Genomic DNA, 21,962 nt, shown 5'->3' on the forward strand with positions numbered 1-21,962 from the left:
TATTATTATTATTATTATTATTATTAGCGTGGTGCCACACCATCTTTCGAAGTGTTGAAGCTTGCTTCACATTTTCTCTCTCATTATTTTAGTATTTATTTATAGCCTTCCACATCTACTGTATGTCTCAAGGCTGTGTCCAGGTGGTTGTAGGGTGGCATGACTGGTAGTTGCACTGGTCGCTGCACTGCAGGGGGCACCAAATGCTGTAGAACAGAGCATGAGAGGTGTGTATTCGAGTGTGTGCACACCAAATTCCAGCCTTATTCAGGGCACTGAAGTTTGATAGCTCCAAGTCTGTCACTGGCAGTGTACAAGATATAATGGAGCAACCCCCCCCCCCAAAAAAAAAAGAAAAAGGAAAGGAAAGGAAAAGGAAAAGTCAAAAACTGCCAACCTAGCAGTTCGAAAGCACGTCAAAGTGCAAGTAGATAAATAGGTACTGCTCCGGCGGGAAGGTAAAAGACATTTCCGTGCGCTGCTCTGGTTTGCCAGAAGCGGCTTAGTCATGCTGGCCACATGACCCAGAAGCTGTATGCCGGCTCCCTCGGCCAATAAAGTAAGATGAGCGCCACAACCCCAGAGTCGGTCACGACTGGACCTAATGGTCAGGGGTCCCTTTACCTTTTTACCCCTTACTTGCCCAAAGTCCCCATGAAAGTGCTACCATAGAATTGCAACGTAAAGCTGTTTTGCTTACATGCGCCTTAGGAGTGTTTTTTTATATTGCAAAATTACATTTTAGAAGCTCTTCTGCTGTTAAATGTGTCAATTTTCAATTGGGGGGAAAAGTCAATTGCCTGTCCAAGGAAATGCAAGCATGCCTTAGTGCTGACGGAGACATTTCTTGGGTGTCCTCCTAGAGTCACTGGGCTTTGCCTCATGCCTCGGTACACACCCGCAAACTTGCACTCCTCAGCACTACCCCAAGGTTGTTATCTCTTGCTGCTTAATTATGGCAATGCCAATGACTGCTATAAAACATAATTATTATTCTCTGTGACCCCTTTTTAAAAAAGAGGCCTCATGTAAGATGAAACTTCTGGGTTTCTTAATGTAACTTCTCTTTGCAGACATGGGGAATTTCCAGGATGAGGACCAGAGGAAGACAGTGTCTGAAGGGCAAGCCACAATCCTAAACTTTCCACACATCACAAGCTACCCCAGACCGCAAGTGACTTGGTTTAGAGATGGGCACAAGATTATACCAAGCAGCAGAATGTAAGTTAAAGTAAATTATTGTTTGAAATATGACTAATTGCACTTGATAATGCTGCTTACACGTTAAGCACCCTGATTAAGGTCCGGAGATAATAAAGCAAGCTAATGCATCTGTATAGTGGAGATATGTGGGTGTTTTAGGACTGGGTCTAAAACCTTCAGCAGAATAATTTCTGTGATGATAATATTTTGGCCTACTGCTGTAGCAGCCTGATCCTTGCTCTTTCTAACCATTGTCTTGGCATGCTTTTAGGAAAGCACACTATTATCCAACTAGCAATGATTTCCGGTATTTACTTATAAAATGGGGTTTTGCATACTGTGCTGCTGTGCTTGATACTCTTTTCTTTGACAATGAAATGGCAATTAGTTTTTGTTTTCTTTTATACTCTTTTACCCTGCAATGACAGTGTTTTTTTCCCCCCTTTGGTCTAATTAGCACTTCACCCATTCATAGTGAAACAGTTGCACTCTGATTACCTAAGCATTGTCTCTAGGTGTACCAGTGTTCTCAGTTTTGACACATCTAAAATGCCAATCTGATTTTAACTTGAGCTTTACCCTTCCTGTTAATTAGGGTATTTTAAAACATATTTTTGTCCTCCAGCATTTCCCTTATGTAATTTAGTTAGCAATTAATGGATTATCAAGGCTTTTTGCATGTAGTGGATCAGCAATGTCAGAAGAGCAATGTACATCCATCCAGCTGTCCAAGGAATGTTATTGGATTGTGTGTGTAATAGTTGACTGTAGTTCCTTGTCTCTTGCCGTTAAGCCCTCTATGACCGCTCCCTCCTTATCTCTCCACTCTTATATCATGATATGTCTCTGGCAGGGCCGGATTTAGGTTTGATGAGGCCCTAAGCTACTGAAGGTAATGGGGGCATTTATATGTCCAGCTGTCCTTTATCAACAACAAATTGTTGCTGTTTTTTGTGTTGAATATATGCTATATGGTAATTTATGGACCTAATAGGTATCTAAAGCCATTTGCACATAACAAAATATGTATTTTACCAAAGTAGAAGAAGAAGAAGAAGAGTTTGGATTTGATATCCCGCCTTTCACTCCCCTTCAGGAGTCTCAAAGCGGCTAACATTCTCCTTTCCCTTCCTCCCCCACAACAAACACTCTGTGAGGTGAGTGGGGCTGAGAGACTTCAAAGAAGTGTGACTGGCCCAAGGTCACCCAGCAGCTGCATGTGGAGGAGCGGAGACATGAACCCGGTTCCCCAGATTACGAGACTACCGCTCTTAACCACTACACCACACTGGCTCTCTAGTGGAGTAGAGTAATTGTTGAACTGAAAAACAATTAAGAAGATGTATATTAATAGTGAAATTTTGGGGGGCCCTCAAGAGAGGGGACCCTAAGCTATAGTTTGTTTAGTTTATACATTAATCCAGCACTGGTCTCTGGCCATTAAACCAGCACTGGTCTCTGGCCATTAGCTTCACCCCTCAGAAGTTTCCTGGCTCCTCCCTAAAATTCTCCTCCCTAAAAATTGTCATTCATTTCATTAGTTATATGTTGCTTCTAAGGGATGTTCCTTCCCTGAGGTGCCTCACAACTTATTAAAACAAAGCATAAGATAACACAAATATAAAACTATAATGTAAAACACAGCTAATCTAAAACAGTATTGGAAGAAAATAATAGACTTAAACTCACTCAAAAGCTGGTTGGCTTTCTTTTAAAAATCTATAGGGTTCTTCTAAAAAGCAGCAGAGAGGAGGCCATATGCATCTCCCTGGCAAAGAGGTTTCAGAAGTGATGGGGTCATGACAGGAAAGGCTCTGTCTCTGGTACTTACCAGCCTAATAAGTTTTGCTGAAGGACCAGAGAACAGGGCCTCAGAAGCCAAGAGTAAGGCTCTGGCAGGTTGATATGAGTGCAGGTGGCCCTGCAGATGGCCTCAAAAGACTCCTCCTGCTGCTGCCCTATAATCTGTGGAAATGCCTCCTGGAACACCTGCATGATACTATGTCTCTTGCTTCAAATTCCTCCCCCAAACCTACTTTTTATTTGAAGCCTTTGGCACAACCCCATCTGTACTGTAACCTAACTCCTTGCTACTGAAGGTACTGCGTGTTGTTTCCCTGTTCGCCTCTGCCTCTCCTCCATCTTTTGATTGCCCTGTATCAAATTTTAGACACTGAGTTTCTTGGGACAGGGATCTGCCCTCTTGTTCTCTGTAAAAGTACCATGGACACTAATGGCAATTTATTATTAAAAATACTTTTAATCAGGGAGAACATTCTATCTTGTTAATTTTGTTAAACACAATGAATATTTGGTTACCTTTAATTGTATATTAATAAATCTTATGCCATTGAATATATGCGGGGCAGCTTTGTCAGAACAAAAGACTAAATATCAAGGCAGTGGAATTCAGGATGGGGTTACTAGGGGTTCCGTTGCTTCAGAAATATAAATGTTAGAATTAAAATGTATCAAAATATAGACAGCACTCACTTAATTTACATTTAAATATCTATTTTTGTTATTTTCCAGGCTTGTATGTACCAATGCTCAGATAGTAAGGATGTAGCCTTACTATCACTGATAAATTTGTAAAGTAGACACTATATATTCTGATGTTTAACATTAACATACTAATTTATTTTTTAAATAATCTGTTGAGAGTGAACTCATTATAGTTCCTGACACATTATCTCATCATTCTTCTTTTGGATATATTTTTGCAAACTTTGTTCATTCCTCCTTATTCTTCCTAATGGTTACTATTGACACCTTAAAATGGTTTCTGTTCCTACTAGAGACAACCTGAACTTGTAATAAGTAGAGAAAATAGTCCAATTTCTTATTCTTCTTTGTGGGTCATTAAGTGGGTCATTAAGTTAAGAACTGTCAGTTATTTAGGCTAGGATAGAAAACCATTATGATTCAGTGAAGAGATGAGTTTTCACCTTCCTTCCCTCTTCAAAAGTCAAGAGAGAGAGCCTGCATATACGAAACTGCCGTGACTGAAGAAGGGAGTTTTCTTCAAGGGGGAAGAAAAGCCCCTGGGCAATTTATTTCAGATACTAAGGATTGTAAATTAAATAGTTTCTTAACTCAAAAATGAATAATCATTTTTTAAAAAAACCGTTCAACAATGTATTGATTCAATTTTTTTTTAGCTGTGTTTGGCAAGGATTGTTTTTGCTAGCAGTTCATTGCACATTAAATACAGTGTGTAAAACACATGCACACACAGACCACCCTACTCACTGTTACCTCGTCCTTAGCTACATTTCTGGCTGGTTCTTCAAGAGATGAGTCATGCTGTACACTCCAAGATGCTCCATTTTCACTTTGGTTGTGGCTAGGGTAGCCTCTTTAATGCTCTACAGAAATAACATTAAAAACTGTTCAAAAGTGGGATCTTAAAAATGTAAGGTCACATTCTACCATCTGAAGGTGAGACTTTACTTTCTGATGGCTACATTTTCTCTATCCCAGTAATGCTACCAAATTTAGCTTCTGTTTTAATGTGTGTGTTTTTTTACTAGTAAATCACTTAAACTCAGACGAAATGCAATGTTTTTCTTTACTCTTGTCCTATTCCTAACAAGCTGCATGTTTTGCTTAAGGCTAGAAGCTGGTTCAGTAAAGATGAGATATCATCCATTGTGTGTTTCTTTCTTCCATTTAAATAAGTGAAACTTTCTTTTGAGTAAACATGAATAGGTCTTACTTGCAATTGTATTTTTATTATTGTTTAATATGGAGGAATGGTTATTGAAGTTATTGGAGGCAATGTTTATGTGTTTGATTAGAGAAAAACCATTAATTGTTTTGGACTTTTTGTGGGAAAAGGAAAGGGAAAGAATTTGAGAGATTTGGGTCTGAAGATTGAGAAAATATTGCCTAACAGAAAGTAGAATAGTTGGATGTCATCCTAGAGTGAATGTTTTGAATAATTTCTTTTATGTAACTGACAGTTGGAAAACTAGAAGTCCTTTTCTTCTTTCATTCTTTCCTTTCCTTCTTTCTTCTTCTTTTATTTTTCCTTTGGTGTCCTCTGCTCTGAGCCATTATTGGGGTCCAAGGATTACACCCACACATTGGAGGTAATGGATGGATGGAAAGACCCCGAGTGGGAGGAAGGGAAGGAAGACCTCTCAGGGTGAGAGATTTGGAGAAGAAGGGAAAGCTCCCAGGTGAAAGCTGGGAGGGCTCACCACTTTCTGTGTGAGACAAGGGTTAAGAAATACCTTTAAGAGAGGACTCTGTGTTTTCTTTCTCTGTTTTTGTTTTTGTTTTGTTTATTTTATCTTTAACAAAAACTTAATGAAGAAAAAAGAAAAGAAAAGTTCCAATGTATTTTAACAGCCTTAGGGTGTTCTGACCGATAGCATTTCACATCTAACCTTATGCAATTAAACAACTTTATTGCTACACGGAGAAAGATGCTTTGCTGATTGGAGTTCCTTGTTCAGACAGTCAACTGAGTCAGCTTCATTAACTCTGAACTCCCAAAATTCGTGATCTTGCCCTGTCCAATACAGCTTTAAAGCATTCAAGCAACGGAGGAGGGTGACCAAGATGATTAAGAGTCTGGAAATCAAGCCTTGAGGAACAGTTGAGGGAGTTGTGTATGTTTAGCCTGGAAAAGAGGAGACTGCCAGGAAATATGATGCCATCTTCAAATATCTAAAGGACTGTCACAAGGACTATGGAGCAAGCTTGTTTTCTCCTGCTCTGAAGGGTAGAACTTGAACCAATGGATTCAAGGTACAATAAAGGAGATTCTGACTAAACAATCAGAAAAAAACTTTCTGAACAGTGAGAACTGTTCAACAGTGGAATGATCCCTCCCAACTCTGCAATTCTATGGTTCAATGAAAGATCAGTTATTCTGGGAAGCAAAAGCCTCCATTCTGTATTTAGCCAGGTTCCTCTAGCAGCAAAAGAAGAAATGGACTATTCTCAAGAGAGAGTGCACACATTATTGTGGTTTTGAGGGATGGATTGGGGAGGACAAGTTTAGCTCCATCCCATATCATCTACCAACTGTGGCAAGTTTCTCACATTGCCTAATTATGGGGTCAACATAGTTGTACTCCATGGGAAAAGAGGTTACCTGTTCATTGAGTCATCCTGATCTTTTCTATTGGTGGTGCATAGCAAACTTGAGCAAACTGGCTTGCAGCTCCCGGGCAATTTGGCTGAAGAGTGAATATTCCACATTAATTCTTTCCCATTAAGGCTGTTCTCCAGGCTCCTGTTAGTTAACATTGAACTTTTGATTGTGAACTTGCCTTAGTACAGCTTATCAGTAGCCTTTGATAAATACCTGTCTTAGCAAAGCTTATCTTTGAGTTCTCCTGTTGTGTATTTCTACAAATATCAGAATATTGTTTTGACTTTTTCTAAACTGTGGAAATCTAGATGCCTTCATTGTCACAGTGCACTGTAAAGTGATAGAAGGCTGCTTCTGAACTAATTTATTGGCTTTTGCATTAAACTGTTTTGGAATTTTTTATTAATTATGCTGCCCAGTGCTTTGGTAGTCATTTCCCATATTTATTAAATAGTTCTTTAATGCATGCTGTGCTTGAAATGCTGCATCTAAAGGCTCCCTTGTGCTTGCTGGATCTCTGCTCTGAAGATCAGAAGTGAAGTTATATCTTTTTAAGACTTTATCTAGAAGGTGTCTATAGAGAAGTAGAATGCATGATTTGCTCCCTTCTTAAATCCATCCACAGTAAATATTCTGCACTGCTTTCATCCATTTGGTACTTGCTGATTTCCTTGAGGATTTTCTGATACACCAGCTGTTGTAGACGCCACCCCTGCTCAACTGAGATAGGATGATTTACCATTCTTGTGCCAGGAATGTAGTAATCCAATTTACTAATTTTGATCTCTTCATTACATGTTATCATTTTAAGCTCTTTAAGTTGTTTCAGCATCTTTTGGGTTTGCTTATATGTTTCACTCCTTATATTTATAGACAGAAAAAACTCTCACTAGGTGGTTGCTTTTTTATTTGAGTCGTGCTGCTATTTAAATTAATTTACAGTCTTCAGTATCTGAAAGAAAGTGCCTGGTTATTAGTTTTTTTCTTCAAGAAAATCTTCCTTCTAGCAGTTAATGGAATTATTTTTGGTATAGAACAAGTTCAGTTCAAGTTATTGTTTGATAATCAGTAACATTTGAGATGTATAACTTACTTTATGACTAGTTTGCTAGGGCAACCAGAACAATTAGTAAAGCATTTTTATCAGATAAGGTATTTTATATAACTGAACAGATGGCTAAGTTTTTCTTAATTACCTTGCACAGAAAAGGGCAACTGACCATATTAACAAAACTGGAGAAACTGTATATTTTGTGTATAGTTTGTGCTCTGCATTTTAACCTGAATGGGTCTTATGACTGTAATAAAGTTATGGATTGCCGGACAAAAATTATCAGCAAATGTAGCTCATCAAAAGTGACAGAGATATTTCATTCTCCTTGGCTTCTTTGCAAGAACAAGGAAGTCATCAGAATCACCTCAATTGTATTTTTTCTTCAGCTGCATGATAGGTGTCCAAAGGCTGCCCCGTGCTGTCTGGCATAGGTAAAGGTAAAGGAACCCTTGAGTGTTAGGTCCAGTCACGGATGACTCTGGGGTTGCAGTGCTCATCTCGCTTTACTGGCCGAGGGAGCCGGCGTACAGCTTCCGGGTCATTTGGCCTGCATGACTAAGCCACTTCTGGCGAACCAGAGCAGCACACGGAAACGCCATTTACCTTCCCGCCGTAGCAGTGCCTATTTATCTACTTGCACTTTGACATGCTTTCGAACTGCTAGGTTGGCAGGAGCTCCTCAAGGGCACACTTAGTGTTTCTGTCTGTGCAAAGTCAAGACATGTGCAGCAGGGCCTCCTCTGGCTGTCTCACCCTCAAAACCTGTGAGGAATTCTCCCACTCCCAGTGCTAGTCATTTTCACAAGAGTGGCCCAAGCAGTTTCAGTCTTAAAAATCAGGCTAGTAGCCAAATTTCTGCAGGGTTGAAATTATGTTTAATTTTACATAAATTGCTATATTTTAGTTGCATTGTATTCAGATTGCTATAAAGAACAAGCATGTAGCCAGTATTTTTCCATAGGTAGCTGATGTTTTTCGACCCAAGGTTGTGGTAGGGTACCTTGTGGCTGGGTCTTATGTTTGGATCACAAGTTGAATCACAAGACAATGATGAAAGAACCTGCAACCTGAGTGTCTTTGCTAATGTTTATATGTGCAATCAAGCTGCTTGCATTATACAGACACACAAAGAATTGCATGTAGCAGTTGGTCTTTGGGTGTTGCAGTAGAAGAAAGAGGGAGAAACAATATTTTTATTTTTTTTTAGCTAGAAAGCTACATTTTAGTAAAAGATGTTTAAAGGCTCACACTGGGACTAGTGTAAAAAAGTTTATAAGACTGAAAACAATGTATCTTTTGCCATTTGTAACATTTTAAACCAGGTTTTGCAAGGAAAGGAGCTTATTTCTTGTGTTAAAGAAGATTTATTCCTGCGCAAAGGTCACATCAGAGATCTTCCTCTGGTGCAACATGCAGATCCTATCAATTGTCAAGCTGATTTGCCACATGATCAAGAAGGTTTGCCAAAAATGATAAATGAAGACTAGCCTGCTGTTATTTCTCAGCGAAATCTTAAGGCCTCACTTAAGAAGGAATGAGCAAGGGACCCACTGAGCACCAAAATCAATGGGCTGGCCAGTTTCTAGCAGGTAGACCTTATTAGTCAGGAAGGGTAAGAATTAAGTATACATGTGGTCAGCTGGGCCTCTCCAAGTTACTTGTCCACACACTTTGGAAAGCACATGACCCTGTAGCCATCCTATGCATGTGTGAAATAAAGTAATATTGTAATTAATTTAGAATTGCATAAAACAATATTGCCTGTTTGTGCATTTATCATAGTTGACTAAGCACCTATCCCAAAAGCTCTCTGCCTTTTGGCACTTTACCAGAAATACCAAGACCTATGCAGTGCAGATTCACATGCGCCTCTATGTTTCAACAAAAGTATTTCAGTGCGTGCTTGTTTTGTAAGTGGCTATTGTTTATATTTTTGTGGCTTTTCATAAGCTGCCCTGAGCATCAAATGATAAGGCAGTGTATGGATGCCTAACATAAAACTACAGATTTATGGTAGGTGTACATTTGAAGCCATGCTTTCTGTGCAGTAGCAAAGCTGCAAGGAGACTAGCTGCTCATGCAAAATCCAATACAACCTTGATTTGAAAGAGCAAATTATCTTAATTTTATCTTGTCTCATAAAGAGATTAGTATATAATTTTTCCCTTGGGAAATTGTATGTATGTACTAGTGTCAATCTGAGGAAACAAACACTGCAGGTGCTCATCATAGTAGACAGGAATACATCTTTTAGAAAGTGCCAGGCTCCTACTTAACTATAGGTTGTTTCCATCAAAGTGCATTCCTTTCTCTTCCAGCCAAGAATAGGAGTGTCTTATACCTCTTACACGTGTCATCCTCTTATGGTGTCCTATAATTGCTGCAATACACAGATGCAACACCTCAAACTTTCAGATTCTGTTGTCGTGTTAAGCTTGCTTGTGCAATAATATCAGCAGCCTGTCACATGCAGGTGGCTAGATCTTCCCAGGTGAATTATATACAATCTAGGTATTATTGTGTGTTTAAATGCTAGAAATACCATCCAGCTCTATCACTGAAGACTCAAGCAGCTTCAGTTTCTTCAAAACAAGACAGTCTCTGCCCCCAGGCTTACAATCTAAAAAATGATGCAACACAAGGGAAAGGGGACAGGGAAGGAAGGCGAAAATCAAAACCAAAACTCAGGCACCAGTTTCTAAACAGTTGCTCCTATAATGATCAGCTGGCATAGTTGAGGGTCAGGAGGTTCCTGGTGAAGCTGGGCCTCCAGCAAATCTGGTGAAATGAGCCCTGCTTCCTAGCTCTCCCACTGCTGGAATTTTGTCAGGGCAGATTTATATAATCACAAACAAAAAATATTGTATATGTGAGGAGTGTTCACAAGAGTTGGTACAGCTGAACTAATACAAAGCTGTTGACCTCATCCATCGGTGGGGAGCCTAAACAAGGAAATTCCTAACCTCATATGTCTTTGTAATTGTTCTGTTGAAGTCTTTATTAACATCTTTTCATGCATGTAATGTTGTCAGGCATATTGTGCCCTTTCTTGCTAAGATAGATTGGCAAAGACTGCAATGGAACACTTCATAGCTATAGTCGGTTACCTTCATATGGATAGAAAAAGAGGCAAATAAATAAATAAATAAAACTCTGAAAATCACCTGCTAGGGCTTGCAGTTTTTGCTTTGATTATGCAATGGCTCAGCTTAATGTTCTATCTATCCATTTTTCACTTGAAAACAAACACCACTTTATTGTACGTGTGCTGAACCAATACCAGTGCTGCACTTCTCTGCAAATATTAGCCTGCCTTACAGCTTATGCCAGTTGCACATAATTGCATTTCACATATACCAGATAATACTTTAATTAAAATTGTGATAATTAGCATGTATTTTTAATGAACAATAAATTCTGAGATTGCCAAGCCAATGGTGCATTTTCTGAATAATACTGCTGCTTATGGTGGGGGGAGAAAGGAAAATGAAGCTTTTAAATATGCAAGGTTTATTTTTAGAATGTCAGTATTTATCCATACATACATTAAAACTCCCAGATCTGTATAGGTTGCTTTCTTGAGCTACACAGCTAGAGATATAAAAGCCAACACAATGAAGCTTCCCTCCCATTGTTAGGGTTTAATTTGAGTAAGTCTTACAGTAACTTCCTGACAGTAAGAGCTGTTCGGCAGTGGAATTTGCTGCCAAGGAGTGTGGTGGAGTCTCCTCCTTTGGAGGTCTTTAAGCGGAGGCTTGACAACCATATGTCAGGAGTGCTCTGATGGTGTTTCCTGCTTGGCAGGGGGTTGGACTCGATGGCCCTTGTGGTCTCTTCCAACTCTATGATTCTATGATTCTAAACCCTGCCTCCTAAATCATCTCAGTTTGTTATGGCCTCTTTAAATACACTTTCCATTGCTGGGTGGCTGTTAATGCTTCATTACCTGCCTCATTTCCACCCTGGGTGTAGACATAAAAGTTTTTTGCCAGCAATGGATGTTGATGTGCCATAACTATTCCAACATGCAAAGGGCCTATGTTACACATATGCTCACTGACCTAGAAGTCCTGTGTGTGTTGGTTTTAATTTGGTTAAAATGGGGGGGGGGACCAAAACCTAGCTATGGTAAAATTTTAAAAAAGAGAATTCATTGGATATCTAAGATCCAGGTTTGGGGCAAGAACTCTTTGGTGAGAGAGCCCCAGCAGTGATTTAAAATCACAAAACATGGAGCAAAGTAAAGCATGGAAATCTAGGCTTCTAGACCTTGAAAATATCTCCTTCTAAGTTTCTTACTTACAATCTCTTCAAAGGTCAGATTCATGGCTTTTTCTGTGCAACAATAGGAAAAGACAGGCTTAGGTTCCCCAAAAGGTAAATGTTTCTAAATTATTTGTATAGAAACACAAATATGGCTTGCTTAAGCCACACTGTCTAAGCTTGGGGCATCCAGCTTAGACCTCCTTCATGTGGTGAAAGTAAAAAATCAAAGAGTTTGGTTCCTTTCCTCCCATGGTGAGGGGGTGCAACCTAGCTAATCCTGGTAGGATTCATGCATTTTTTTTAGAGTTGAGCATGTTGGTTGTATGAGGCTGATATATCCCACAGTGTGTGAGTAGGATGTTCAGAAAGGATCCTTTTGGGACACATATCTAACAGTGATCTTAGTCATTAAAGTGAAAAGCACATAGTTTAGTACATTTCAAGGAGCGAAAAAGTATATCAGTACTACAGGCCATGACCTCTTCTCTTATAGTTTTTCTATAGATCTCTCTTGATGATCATTGACCTCTCTGCCTTTCCTGCCTTTCTTTATGTACTTTCAGAGACATTTCTTTTGTTGAGTAGCAGCAAGACAAGAGATCAAAAAAGCTAAATCAACAACCAGTGTCCACAACACCACTGCCAGGCAGGCCTTTTGTGCTATCAGAGCAAATAATCTCTTGGCCTTCCCTGCCTCCCTTCATGCCATTGTGGTGATGTTCAGAGGGCTGGTGCTGGCCACGATGCTATCTTGGCTCTGCACTGACTGTCCCTTTACAACTGGTCATGTTGTGCCGATGCCTGATGATCGTCTTCCAAAGCAACTGCTCTATTCCAAACTTAAAAATGGGAAGCGCAATGCTGGGGGTCAACAAAGGAGGTTTAAAGACTGTCTCAAGGCAAATCTAAAAAAATGTAATATAAACACTGACAACTGGGAAACACTGGCCTGCGAGCGCTCCAGTTGGAGAACAGCCTTTACCAAAGGTGTCATGGGCTTTGAAGACACTCAAACTCAGGACGCAAGGGAGAAACATGCTAAGAGGAAGGCACACTTGGCAAATCCACACCATGATCAACTCCCGCCTGGAAACCAATGTCCTCACTGTGGAAGGACATGTGGATCCAGAATTGGCATCCACAGTCACTTACGGACTCACTGTTAAAACTGTGTTTATGGAAGACAATCTTACTCAGCTACGAGTGACTGCCAAAGAAGGAAGAAGAAGAAGACTCCCCCCCCCCCTTTCCAAGAGCTGCAGTTAATGCTTCTAGAAATCACAAGTAGGAAAAGAAGAAAGTGTGTACCTGGCTACCTATCAATGGAATGTCTTTGGGGCATATTTATATCCCAATTGTAAGCCAGTTTTACTCCAGTTGAAGTGTGGTCGCTACCTCATTGTGGTGAGAAAATAAACCTAGGAAGAACAGCAGGCTTGCTCTTCAATGAGTGTTCATTCATTTTATTTATTTAAGGCATAGATCGCCTTTTGCATGCATCTCAAGGCCATTTAGAAGCATGCCATAAAAGCAGCTAAAAATAGTTGTTAAAGCAGTACGAACTACAACACAAAATGAGTTTAAAAACAACACAGAATGGAGACCTAAGGCAGAGAGCTTTTCATCCAACTGGAAAAGCTTGCCAAAACAAAAATGTCTTTAAGTGTTACTGGAAAGTGCAGATAGTGGGAGTTTGTCTTTTCTCTACAGAGATGCTGTTCCACAAAAGTCAGGCAACCATATTCACTCTCATATTATTTGCCCAAAACTGCAGAGGTTATATGGCAACAACTGTTTGTTCAGCATTCCTCTTAATATGTCTGCTCAGAGGTTATTTTTTATCGTTTTTCCTTTGGATTTATATTCCACTCCTTGTCAATTTTGTGATCCCAAAGTGGGTAACAACAATTTTCTTAAAAAATTCTTTAAACAAAATTCAAAATAATCTGCAACAAACACATACAAAGTGGCCAGCAATAATGATCAGAACCTACCCCATCGAAATATGGCTGCAGTTACCAAAGCCTTCCTCAACAACGTGATAACAGAAGGTACATCTGACAAAATATCTCCCTTTGGCTGCCAATAAAAATGGGGAAAGGAAAAATTGTTTTAAATTGCTGTCAAAGATGGCCTAAGATGATGCTCACCCTCCATTAAAAAGGTAAAGGTACCCCTGCCCGTACGGGCCAGTCTTGACAGACTCTGGGGTTGTGCGCCCATCTCACTTAAGAGGCCAGGGGCCAGCGCTGTCCGGAGACACTTCCAGAGTGTCAGAGCCAGAGCCAGAGCCGCACATGGAAACGCCGTTTACCTTCCCGCTGGTAAGCGGTCCCTATTTATCTACTTGCACCCGGAGGTGCTTTCGAACTGCTAGGTTGGCAGGCGCTGGGACCGAGCAGCGGGAGCGCACCCCGCCGCAGGGATTCGAACCGCCGACCTTTCGATCGGCAAGCCCTAGGCGCTGAGGCTTTAACCCACAGCGCCACCTGTGTCCCTCACCCTCCATTATACATGTACATATCGGGATGCCTCCTCTACCTGTGCAAGAAGAGGCTCCAAGAGGAAATGGAAACCAGAGCCCCACCCCCTCACTGGAGTTATACAACATTGCCAGCTAGTGGTTGTTATCCTGCATTTTCCAGGGCATTTTTCCTAATGGGCTCTTTTCATGTTTAAACAAGTGCTGGGATAATCACACTAGAAAGTGTGGGATAACAAGCAGATCTTGTGCAAATAGACAGCCTGCCTGGAAGCAACCAGATTCTGAAGTCTGAGTAAATTTGTGTAGTGAGACCAGCTTGATAATTACAGAATCTATTGCCATCTTCTTCTGTGTACCCAACGAAAGTGACAGTTCCAGTGCCTGTAAGGCATGTGGGATGATGCAGGGACTCCCATCTGCAAAGTAGGCTACAGTTTCTAATTCCCCCTAATACTGATAGCATTGGTGCTGATAACTCTGGACAGTATCCAACTACATTAAAGTTCTGCTTGTGCAAGTCCTTTCCACTACTCAGTGGACCTTTCTCCCTCCCTCCCTCCCCCCTCCCTTCCTCTCATAATTTGTTTTATTTGATTTTCAATAATAAAGAAAGAAAAAAGAGAAAAAAGACAAGCTTACATCAAAGGATCATACAAATTCCGCATGTCAAAATTACGCTGAATCTTCTGACCCCCCCCCCATCCCCTCCATGGGTCCTCTTAATTCTATTTTCAACTGCATAGCAATACTTCTCCGATTTTTCATCTTCCCAAGTTATCTGTACATTAAGTTATCTGTTACATTACAAGTGTATTTAGAATACTGTTAATGCTTTAACCTGTTTGCAATGATTTTGTATATATGTTACAAACTTTCCCCATTCTTTTTAAAATTTCTTGTCTTCTTGGTTCCTGAGCTTCCCAGTTAATTTTGCCATTTCAGCATAGCCCATCAACTTGGTTTGCCATTCTTCTTGGGCCGGGACTGCCTCTTCCTTCCATCTCTGGGCTGCCCTTCCTCTCTTCTCCATATGCCCCCAAAACATACTTAGGTGTGCAAGAGGAGAACAGTGCTTGCGCTAGTGGAACATTAGTTGGACACATGTTTCCTTCCTTATGTTTTGACAGTGTTTGTTTGTATTTTTTAATTATAACAATAATAGCTGTTGTTGTTCAGCTAGAAATAAAGAGGAACCACAGAGTGCAGAATGTTGCTTGGCCAGTTACATAACCTATTGCTATGGATATTTTTTTTTTAGAGGACTGCTTTAAAAGCTTTCCTTTTCATGTTTGAAAGCTTTATTCATGATTCAGTAAACAAAACAACAAGCAAACCCTTGCATGCTTGCGATGTGCTTTGGCTTTTGCAGCCTATGAGTATCAGGTCAACTGTGCTGAACAAAACTTAGCTTGTATTTGAAGCATTTGGTCCATGGAAAGGAATGTGAAGCCGACTTTGCATTAATTAGTGCTGGAGAGAAAGGAAGGAACTGGCAGCCTGCCCGTGGCTTATCTATGATCCTTTACTGTGAGTGGAATCTCTAGCAATTTTGTGTCTGGCCTTCACTTAACAGATTGCAAATTCATTTAAATAAATTGTAAATGGCCCGTCTGAAATTTCATGGGCCTCTTTGATGTATGTTAGATGTTTGGCTCCTGGTCGCACCAAAACTTTAGGTAACAGGTGTGCAATTAAAAATGGATTTTTTTCTTGGAAAAAAGAAACACACACACACACAAGCAAACAAACACACAAGCCAATCCAGAAATATCCACAAAGAAACCCATTTCTGATGCATGTATTAAAATGTCATCTGCATTTGTGAATGTGTCATTACTCAGCAAAATTTGTATGACCTATATTATTTCTTAAAATACAGAAGAGTCTATTGTGGATTTAAAACATTTACATAGGATAAAAAGGTCAACCTCTGAGGAAAAGAATAAGTGGACAGCAGGCCAGCCTGAAACATGGTAACACTCAGGAACCAGTGTGGGAAGCATTTTAATCTTCCAGGACATCCTGTGGCAGACTTTATCCTTGCCAAAAACAGCAGCGATAACACCGAGTTTCCGAGACAGATTCTCACATGAAGTCCCCCAACTGGAATTTGTTAGCAGATCTAATACTGTGGAACATGATGTCAACAAATTGCAGTAGTAACTTGCTCAAAACAGAAAGTAATTGTCCTGCAAGTCTTGGTTTATATCACTCCTATTGGTCATTCAGATATTGATAGTGTATTTTGTTATGGTGATGTTGCTTTTTGCTTTGCATTTGTAAGCTGCTCAGAGATTAGAAATGATAAATACGCTACTGTATATATCCACTGATGTTGCTGAGCCTGCCCATCACACGTGTCTGGGAATGGAGTGAATCACATTCAAACACTGCTTGAATTCAGCTGTGACTGCAAATCTAGTAATGCTTGACCTTTTGTCTGCAGCTGGTAAAGCATTTTTTTCTCCTCTGTGAACTCAGGGTTGCCAGACCTGCAGGGCTGACCTGAAGTCTCCGGGTTTGCCTGGTCCCCTACTGCTGGCAGCGGAAAGACTTGAATCTGCAGATGGGTGAAAGTGCCTTTAAATTTTGTTTATATTAATAAGGCTGGTTGCTTAAACCCTTCTGGCCAGAAGCAAGTAGGGTAGATTACTGTATTTTTCCATCTATAAGACGCCCCCATGTATAAGACGCCCCCTATTTTGGGGGACTTAGATTTCAGAAAATGGGGGAAGATGGCCCCGTGTATGCACCCTACTTTTTGACATTATTTTAAAGGAAAAAAACCTAGTCTTATACATGGAAAAATATGGTAAATATTCCCTACCCAGGCTTCACAAGCAGGTGAGAAAGAAAGGTCCTCTCACTTCAGCTGGACCTGGGAACACATTCTTTAGCTAAGGCTTCTATCTTAATTTCCAACTAGTGACCTCTTTGCTCATTTGCTAGACTTTGCATTTTTTTATTTCAAGGACATGTTCAGAAACTGGTTAATGCTTAATATGTCATGCTTAATGATGTCACTGGAGCCCACCCCCAAGGACAGCACCAGCACTACCCCTAAGTCACAAATTTGGGCTCTGAAATCTCAGGGCCTGGGATGCTCCTGACCTGGCAACCCTAATACCTAGCTGAAAAAAACAAACAAAAAAAATTCCTTCCAGTAGCACCTTAGAGACCAAGTAGGTTTGTTATTGGTATGAGCTTTTGTGTGCATGCACAATTCTTCAGACAGTGTCTCTCCATCCCTGGAAAAGTAAGGGAGGTTTTAGGATATTGAAAAGGCCCAACAGGAAAGGTAGTCTAACAACTTGAAAGAATGAACTCTAAATCTAATTAGACTCAAATTGTAGGGTGGAAAAAGCAATGCACTGTATCTCCAGGGCAAGATGACCAACCCAACATCGCCAGTGCTGCTAGCTTACAAAGCCCAAACTCAGCTCTCTTTCTCTGTCATTCTATGTCTCTGTCCCCATTTCAGTCTGTGACACAAAACTGCAGAATATTGTTCTCTGCTCGCAGCTGGCTCTCCTGCCCCCCTGCCCCTGCTAGAGGCAACGGGGTGCCCACCATTACCCCAGTTATCAGATTGTAGTTTCTCTAACAAAGTATGTGTCTCACAACTTGGCCCACTGACCATAACCCTCAGATGGCCAAACCCCAGATCTTAGAGCAATGCATTCACTTCTCATGCAGTGCCAAATGTCATTTTACACCTCATTAGCTATTATGAAGAGAAAGCAGAGGATGCTTGCTTTTCATTGTGAACTGTTTCCATGCATGATTCCTATTGTACACCGCTTCAGTAGTTTTTGGCTATTAAGCGATTTATAAATCTGGAAAATGAAATGATTTGGGGAAGCACATTCAGTGGTATGTATGAAAGAAATGCATACTGGGAACATCTCATCAAAATTGTCTCTGATGGATTCTTCTTACTCTCACCTCTGGTTTTTATATCTTATGTATGAAAATGGAAGATGGTTGATCCTACTGAAGTCTGCATTTGATTTTAGAGAAAGAAGCAGTTTATCTTGATTAGTACCAAATGACGCCTGCCAGTGCTCTAAAATCTCTGTTGCTGGCTGCCAGCCGCCATTTATTCTTGTCCTTCTCCTCCTTTAGGACTCCTGCTCTACTAGACACAGAATGTGAGACTTTCTTAATAATGATCACTGGTTCAAAGCACTGATTATTTTAAAACTTCAGGTCACATTTTTGGGCAATCCATCATCTATTGTTCCCATGGAAACAAAAATGGGAGGGAGCATTGAGAAAGCAGAGTTTATTGGGGAGCTTGTAAATTTTAGTTCTGGCAATTGACTAGCTATAGATGCTTTTCTTTCTTTCTCTTTTAGTGTCTGCAGATATTGGAACTAGCCCAATTTTGAATCCCACTACAGATTCATTTTGGAATTACATTAATTAAAAACTGTGAAGCAGACAAAAACCTTTTTTTTACTTTATCCATGGACAATCGCTCTCTCTCCCCCTCTCTTGTTGAGAAGTTGATGAATACAGGATGATGAATACAGAGGTGTATATTTAAAAATTAATGATTGCCAGATCAGAAACTTTTTCCAGGTTAACCTTTGTCCACTTCTACAATGGTGGCTAACAAATAAATCCAGTGCTCTGTGTATTATCAAAATTTGTCATGGAGCAATGTAGATTTATACTGGGGAAAGAAAGGCAAACATGATAACAGTATTTGTTCTTGCACCTGTTTCCCATTTCTGTTGTCATTCCTTTGGAGGATAATAGCAAATTCTTGTCCCTCAATGTCTTCTGCATGTGGTTATGACCATGTCATTGAGAATATTAACTCTCCCTGTAATCTGAATGTTTTAGCGGGAAGGGGGACAGTTTTCCAAAACAATAACAACTACCAGTTACAGGCAACCCCCCATTTACGCGCATTCAATATGTGCCTGGTGGTGCACCCAAGCATCATGCTGAACCCAGAAGTGACCCAAAACATTGCAAAAATGATACAAAAAGGAGTAGAATAGGGTGTGGCAGAATGGGGCATAGTGGAATGGAGTGTTTGCAGGGTTTACAATGGTTTTTCAACTATATTTAAATATATTCAAAAAATGTTATTGATGTGTGAGGTAACACAGAATATAACCCCCGCATCCATGGTTTGTGTGTGTTTGTGCCTGTATGTGGTACATACTAGTCCCACACCAACATCCTCACAGCTCCTCTGTGGCTCTACATCTCTGCTTTACTCCAACCTCTGTTGTAGTTTAAAACCTCCATTGGAAAACCTGCCATCTCTTTTCTCTACCTTCCCCTGACTTCATGCAAATTCAAGATTGTGTTGTGGCACTACAAATCTAATAGGGCTGCATTTTTATGCAAATAGGAATAAAATTTCAAATCCAGATATAACATGGACTTACATATTTGTTATTAATATCAACACCCATCCACAGGATGACCTTTGTGAAATCGCTCAGCAATATCATGCCACTTCACAATTTTTATTATTGCTCCTCTAATACTTTCAGGAAGAGAAGTGTGCATGTTTCTGTGCATAGTGCTGATAGAACAATCCTTTTATTGGAGTTGGGAATTGGTAACATTGAAAAGGGTAATCTATTGCCAAATAAAGAAAGGGGGAGAAGGATGAGTCTGTAGTTGTGCCAGGAAGGTCTGGTGAGTGGGGTCGGTTCTCCCAAAATACTCTCTGAGTCCCTTCCAACTCTACAGTTTTATTATTGTATGAACTATTCAGGCAGCTGCAAAAATATTCCTTTACATCTACAAGTTACCAATTTCATATGTCACTGGCCAGGGTCTGGTGCAGTCTCTGCGCTTTTTTTTTTAATCCCTTGACCATGGAACAAGGAAAGCAATGCCACATGTATCAGGCTGAAATTCTACCAGGCCCTTACACTTGATCACCTGCCTATTCTGTATCCAAGAGCTATGAGGCAGTAATACTGAATCAAGACGAAATTATTTATGCATTCAGGTTTCAGTTGGGCTGCAGTGCTGCACACAGTTAAATATACATCTGTCTTGTTTTGTTGGAGGTTCTGCTGTCTTATAATTGGGTCTAGGACTGGAATGCAGAGTGAGCTGAGAAGTTGTATACTTGCCCATCTAAAGTCTGAAGCAACAACATGTCTTGTGGCACCTTAACAACTAACACATCTTGTACTCTAGGATTTGCTTCATCTGGTTTAAGGGCTGGTTGAATTTTCTGACAGCTTCCACACATGCACCTCTGAAGTGTGCAGGACTGACAGTGCTTGTAGCCAGACAGCACGACAGCACTTGTATGTGAGGCCTACATGAATGACTGTTGAGAGTTGTGGAATTGGACAGCAACACAATCACAAAAGTTTGCAGTGGTGCCGTATATAGGTCCTGGGTGGCTGTGGCCCCATATGGTACCACACAGCACATAGTGTTTGAGAATGAAGCAGAAATGTAATTTGATTTTTTGTGGGGGTGTGGATGTCTCATGACCTGTGAATGCCCTAGAGCTGTAAATTTAGAAACAGTTTCTGTACTGTCTTTGAGCAGAGTATGCCCCACTCTTTGTTTAATATCCTGTTTTGATTAGTAACCTTGTAAATAGTGTATTTCTGACATGGTGGTGATTTAGATTTCCATTAACAGAGTAAAACTGATATATCATTGATAATGTAATGGGTTGGTAGTTTGCAAGGAAAATGTTTTTATGGAAGTAAAAAAAAAGGCTTAATAGTTTAATGCCTGATAGCTTTTAATCTATAGCTGTCAGTGTTAATTCCATTGTATTTTTTTCCCTTTGAGAAAGGTTCATTGCTCTGAGGTTTTGCTAATCAAGATTCATAAAGGTAAAATATCACTTGTCACCTCCGTGCAGTACATGATAAACCAATTTAATTCTGAAGAAACTCCGTGAGGATTTAGAATACAGGATGAAAAACCAATATATAGGATGAAGAACTGCACTTTTACCTTTTATAAAAGTATATGGATTTCTCTAATGCAAAGCATCATATCCTTTTTGATAGTGTATAATGGGACACCAAAAGGAACAACTAATGGGTAACTCTAGTTATTGATTAGCACACTCTTTAAAGGTCTGTTGCTCTTCATTGAAATATGCTTATGAGTCATACAATTATAGAACTGCAGAGTTGGAAGGAACCCCGAGGGTCATCTAGTCCAACCTCCTGCTATACAGAAATCTCAGCTAAAGCATCCTTGAAAGAATCCTTTAACCTTTGCTTTAACCTCTGCCTAAAATTTCCATTGAAGGAGAACCCACCACCTTCCAAGAGAGTCCATTCACTGTCAAACAGCTCTTACCATCAGAAAGTTAGTCTTTGAAGGTTATGTTATAAGCCTTGTAGCTTTGACTTCTTAATAGGATATTTACTTAATCTTTTCAAATAATTTGCAGTCTGTACGTCTCAGATTTGAATAATCATGGTAACTAAATATATGTGCTCATTTAATAGACAACACTCTTCTTTTTCATTGTTTATTGAATAAATTTCAGGTAATTGTCAGGTATAGCATTATTATTGGTACAGTGGTACCTCAGGTTAAGTACTTAATTCGTTCCAGAGATCTGTTCTTAACCTGAAACTGTTCTTAACCTGAAGCACCACTTTAGCTAATGGGGCCTGCTGCTGCCGCTACGCTGCCAGAACACGATTTCTGTTCTCATCCTGAAGCAAAGTTCTTAACCCGAGGTACTATTTCTGGGTTAGCGGAGTCTGTAACCTGAAGCGTCTGTAACCCAAGGTACCACTGTATTGGTTTTATTCATTACCTTACATCACAAGGTCTCTAAGTGATTAGAGTGAAGCAAATTAGGCTGAGAGGCAGTGACTGAC

The 21,962-nt window shown here is 40.1% G+C and overlaps 1 protein-coding gene and 1 long non-coding RNA gene across 9 annotated transcripts in view; both read left to right on the forward strand.

The window, feature by feature from the left end:
- SDK1 (sidekick cell adhesion molecule 1) overlaps positions 1 to 21,962 on the forward strand; it is a 659,529-nt gene that overhangs the window by 205,765 nt on the left and 431,802 nt on the right. For all 8 annotated transcript variants that reach the window (XM_079953648.1, XM_079953647.1, XM_079953646.1 and 5 more), the window contains one exon: positions 1,074 to 1,221. In XM_079953648.1, the coding sequence (XP_079809774.1) occupies positions 1,074 to 1,221 (148 nt within the window). The remainder of the gene's footprint in view (positions 1 to 1,073; positions 1,222 to 21,962) is intronic.
- On the forward strand, positions 8,361 to 13,077 carry LOC307203376. Its single transcript, XR_013833206.1, has 2 exons — positions 8,361 to 8,953; positions 12,194 to 13,077. It is a non-coding gene; the product is annotated as an uncharacterized lncRNA (long non-coding RNA).

This window comes from Podarcis cretensis (assembly GCF_951804945.1).
Source record: "Podarcis cretensis genome assembly, chromosome: 14".
NCBI classification, from domain to species: domain Eukaryota; kingdom Metazoa; phylum Chordata; class Lepidosauria; order Squamata; family Lacertidae; genus Podarcis; species Podarcis cretensis.